The following is a 5,000-nucleotide window of genomic DNA, read 5'->3' as shown; positions in this document are numbered from 1 at the left end:
CACCTTCATAAACCCTTAAAACAGTCCTTTGTTCATATAAAGCCGGTAATGTTAGCACATGTTGGCCTCCGACTGATACAGTATGAAGCGTTTCAGTGTCACAGTAATATCGAGTCATATTACGGCCATATTGCATTTCACTATTACATTCACAATCAAAAGGAAATCAAATACCAACGATTATTTACATTTGTTTTCCGGCTCTGTAAAGTGACGAATGAATAGAGCTGTTCAGGTTGTAGTCCGAAAACCCGGAAGACAATTAACATTTTCAAGACAGATGAGTTTTTATAATAGCAGTTTTAGATTAATGAGTCAAAATAACTTGAAGCGACTTTAATATTTTGTCTGTAAATCTCATGTTCATTTTTAAGCTACTGTGTTTTTTTTTTAAATGCACATTGCTAGCACAATGCTAATTAAGGACTACAACTCCCATCAGCGTCTGAGCTACGTGCTTTACACAATGGACGACTATTGTAGTCCTTATTCAGCAACATGCTTCTAGAACAAAACGTGAAAGTCACTTCCAAGTCATTTTCACCACAGATCTTATTTGACTATTTTAAAAATAATATATATATAAAAAAAATAAGCATAGGAGACTTGTATGGTGAAATAGCTCTCCGTGTTTGTACACAAATTGACATAACGTCTGAACAGCTCTATAGGGCGAGTGTTGAGAAGAGGGAGGGGCTATGGGAGTGTTCCTGGGACCTGATTGGCTGTTTCTGATGTACATCTTCTGGAAGACTTTGGCACCCAATAGGAAAGTGGCAGGAAATAGACAGAGCTACCTAGGCAGAACTGTACAAATCAAATAATAATCCAGTCAAGATAAGAAGATATGTGGAATACTTATATCTCATAATATTTGCATTTTCTTCTACCAAAGGTTTTATTTTACAGAACGAGGGTTATATCATCTAGATATACTTCTCTATAGAGGAAGACCGATATATTAGTTTGACCGATTAATCGGTGCCGACAGTTGCTGAAAATACTCTTCAAAATAAGAGTCCCCGTTGTGCTTTGGGCTTGTTTATACTATTTAAATTTTATTTCAAAAACATTCTGGTTATTAAGATTTTTGTTACCTCGATAGTTGATTTTGCAGATATGGAAAAGACTAAGGTGATGGAAAATGCCGATAAAATATTGATTTGGTGCATAACCAGAAACTTTTAACTAAATAAACAAGCCCAAAAATGACAGCAGATTTTGTCTTGAAATGACGGACACTTTGTTACAATGTTTTATATTTAATGTATATATATATATATATAATTGTAGAGGAACACAGAGAAAAAAAAAAGCAGTTCCAAAAGCAACTATCGGTACCGATTAATCGGTAAAACCGATATATCAGTCTAAATCTAATTTTAATTAAACAATAAACCGCATCTGGGATGTAATTAATTTTAGACTCTTTTCTGTGTCTGCCATGCGAAGAAAAAAAATACGAAATTTTTCTGACATTCTGTAAATCAATTTTGGCCGATTAATCGGTTATCTGCCCTTTTCGCCACCTTCGTTATCGGTTTCAGACAAATGAACTACAGGCCGACCTCGACAACTCTCCCATACAAACCCATCCCTGTGCTCTTGACCCTTGAACCCTCTTATGAAACACTGAACATACGATGAATAATACAATATAGACTGTATTTCCTTCTAATGCACATGCAGGGCTTCCATAACACTGTCATACAAAAATACTGCCGTCTGAAAACAGACTTAAAGGACGCCTTCATAAATCATCAGATATAGATTTGCGGTCAGTTCATCACTCGGCAATACAATAAATAATTCATCTTATAGTACAGTGGCTTCTATGCACATATACAAATAAATACTGTACACAAACACTTCTGGGTCTGTCGCCTCACAATCACAACCGGCAACAGAAATACTGTTACTGATTTATTCTGTTCCGTGTAAATCGGCGTTTCCAAACCGTTCAACAGCACGAGATCTGCTGCGACGTTCCCTGAACGCTGATTTCATTGACTTGTGCATCCCATGCAGCACAAAACATTCATTTTCTTTTGATTTGAGTCCGATGTGGTCATCATCATGAGTTGGTTTAAAGCACAATCGTACATTAAGTTGAATGAGATCTTCATAGTTGCTCAGAATCGATGCCGGAAGTGAAAAAGTGTGTCAGATATAACCTGTGAAACCTGAATGAGGGACAACTGTGCAATTTTCCATCCTTATTTCAGCACTTCCTTTTCCTGTTTCGAGTTCATCGAGAGGTCACGCCGCATGTGAAAGAGAAATGTAAGGTGCTGAGTCAGATCAAACTAAAGTTACGTATGGAGTGCCGCAGGGAACACTTTTAGGGCCTCTACTTTTCTCCTTATATATGCTTCCTCTGGGAGATATTATCGGGAATTGTGGAATAATTTTTCACCGTTATGTCGACGATACTCAACTTCATATTTCTTCGAAAATTTAACAGTAGTGGATTACTATTGAAGTAACTCAACCGTACCTCACGTTTCACTTTCTTTTACATTACGTTTATCTCACACGGCTTCCGTTTCCTTCCTGCATTTCTTCAGCGGAACGCCTCCTGAAATGTACGGGTTTGGAGCGGGACGGACGATCACAGAGGGGAAATCTCTGGCGGGTGAAATGCGGGATCAATTCCACTAGTGGGCGGCAGAGAGTTCTGCTACGTGTTTAATTTCCAGCCAATCAGACGCTTGGAATCCTTTGACTGACGCTCTCTATGAGATGCAGCAGCAGCCGTGAGTTTTGGGATCCTCGTCTTCTATTGGCTGCTTGAATATGTAAAGGGGCGGGTCCCCGCTGGCGGGCGTGAAGTAAACTGCGCTGCCATTGGACGATACCAGCGGCATGTGCGGATCCTCGACACTGCCTTTGGTCTCCATGGAAACAGTGGAGCCGTTGCCCAGGTGACCGTTGAGGAGTTTGGCGGCAGCGCGCTTCTTTTTGAGTTCGGACAGCGTCTGAGCGTGTGGCTCTTTGGGATTACACTCCTCAGTGGACGGGGTGAGGTCATGACGTTCAGGGGTCACGGGGTCACCGTTAGGAGCAGGCGGCTCAGCAGGGGTCGTGCTGGTGGAGATGTTGCCGTTTCGTCGACCTACTTCCTTCAGGATTCCAGGAGCTGGATGGGCTTCATCAGACCAAGTCTGCAAAACAACAAAACAAACAGTTATGACTAATTGTAGGAATCCGTCCAGTGATGAGGAGTACCTCACTAAAAGTAGTGACACGAAGACTAACTTTACTAAATGTATCAGCATCAAACACAGTCACCTAAACCATCCTCTCTCTCTCATGCAGTGCTGGGAAAACGAATCATTTAAGTGAATCGGTTCTTTCAGACACTTCATGTAAACGAACCGATAACAATAACTGATTCACATTGGTTTGGATGATTCATGCAAATGAACCAGTTCACATAAATGATTCACTGGAGCCATTAAAGGGACTTTGTCAGATGCCACAGTCTTATTTTTTTAAGCTAAACATTTCATTAATTGCTGTAGTTTGTCAGTTCTTTAAAATAGGGTGTTTTCTAGATTTATTACTTTATTTACATAAATATATATTAAATAGGGTGTTTTCTAGATTTATGACTTTACATAAATATATATATTAAATAGGGAGTTTTCTAGATTTATGACTTTACATAAATATATATTAAATAGGGTGTTTTCTAGATTTATGACTTTACATAAATATATATTAAATAGGGCGTTTTCTAGATTTATGACCTTATTTACGTAAATACATATTAAATAGGGCGTTTTCTAGATTTATGACCTTATTTACGTAAATACATATTAAATAGGGCGTTTTCTAGATTTATGACCTTATTTACGTAAATATATATTAAATAGGGCGTTTTCTATATTTATAACCTTATTTACGTAAATATATATTAAATAGGGCGTTTTCTAGATTTATGACCTTATTTACGTAAATACATATTAAATAGGGCGTTTTCTAGATTTATGACCTTATTTACGTAAATATATATTAAATAGGGCGTTTTCTAGATTTATAACCTTATTTACGTAAATATATATTAAATAGGGCGTTTTCTAGACTTACGACTATTTAAGTAAATATATATTAAATAGGGCGTTTTCTATATTTATGACTTTACATAAATATATATTAAATAGGGCGTTTTCTAGATTTATGACCTTATTTACGTAAATATATATTAAATAGGGCGTTTTCTAGATTTATGACTATTTACATAAATATATATTAAATAGGGCGTTTTCTAGATTTACGACAATTTAAGTACATATACATAGTGCGTTTTCTAGATTTATGACCTTAGTTACGTAAATATATATTAAATAGGGCGTTTTCTAGATTTATGACCTTAAATATGTAAATATACATTAAATAGGGTCTTAGATTTATGACTTATTACGTAAATACATATTAAATGCTTAGATTTATGACCTTATTTACGTAAATACATTAAATAGGGCGTTTTCTAGATTTATGACCTTAAATATGTAAATATACATTAAATAGGGCGTTTCTAGATTTATGACCTTAAATATGTAAATATACATTAAATAGGGCGTTTTCTAGATTTATGACCTTATTTACGTAAATACATATTAAATAGGGCATTTTCTAGATTTATGACCTTATTTACGTAAATACATTAAATAGGGCGTTTTCTAGATTTATGACCTTAAATATGTAAATATACATTAAATAGGGCGTTTTCTAGATTTATGACCTTATTTACGTAAATATATATTAAATAGGGCGTTTTCTAGATTTATGACTATTTACATAAATATATATTAAATAGGGCGTTTTCTAGATTTACGACAATTTAAGTAAATATACATAGTGCGTTTTCTAGATTTATGACCTTAGTTACGTAAATATATATTAAATAGGGCGTTTTCTAGATTTATGACCTTAAATATGTAAATATACATTAAATAGGGCGTTTTCTAGATTTATGACCTTATTTACGTAAATAC

The 5,000-nt window shown here is 35.5% G+C and overlaps 1 protein-coding gene across 3 annotated transcripts in view; it reads right to left on the bottom strand.

Moving 5' to 3' along the window:
* The window catches only part of ppp1r16b (protein phosphatase 1, regulatory subunit 16B), an 86,545-nt gene that overhangs the window by 370 nt on the left and 81,175 nt on the right, over positions 1 to 5,000 (bottom strand). For all 3 annotated transcript variants that reach the window (XM_052130694.1, XM_052130696.1, XM_052130695.1), the window contains exon 11: positions 1 to 3,164. This exon is cut by the window's left edge and continues 370 nt beyond it. In XM_052130694.1, the coding sequence (XP_051986654.1) occupies positions 2,736 to 3,164 (429 nt within the window). In that variant the 3' untranslated portion in view covers positions 1 to 2,735. The remainder of the gene's footprint in view (positions 3,165 to 5,000) is intronic.

The sequence above is a fragment of the Xyrauchen texanus genome, chromosome 7, assembly GCF_025860055.1.
Source record: "Xyrauchen texanus isolate HMW12.3.18 chromosome 7, RBS_HiC_50CHRs, whole genome shotgun sequence".
NCBI lineage: Eukaryota > Metazoa > Chordata > Actinopteri > Cypriniformes > Catostomidae > Xyrauchen > Xyrauchen texanus.
The sequence above is the reverse complement of the archived record's forward strand: the minus strand, read 5'-3'. Positions and strand labels throughout refer to the sequence as shown.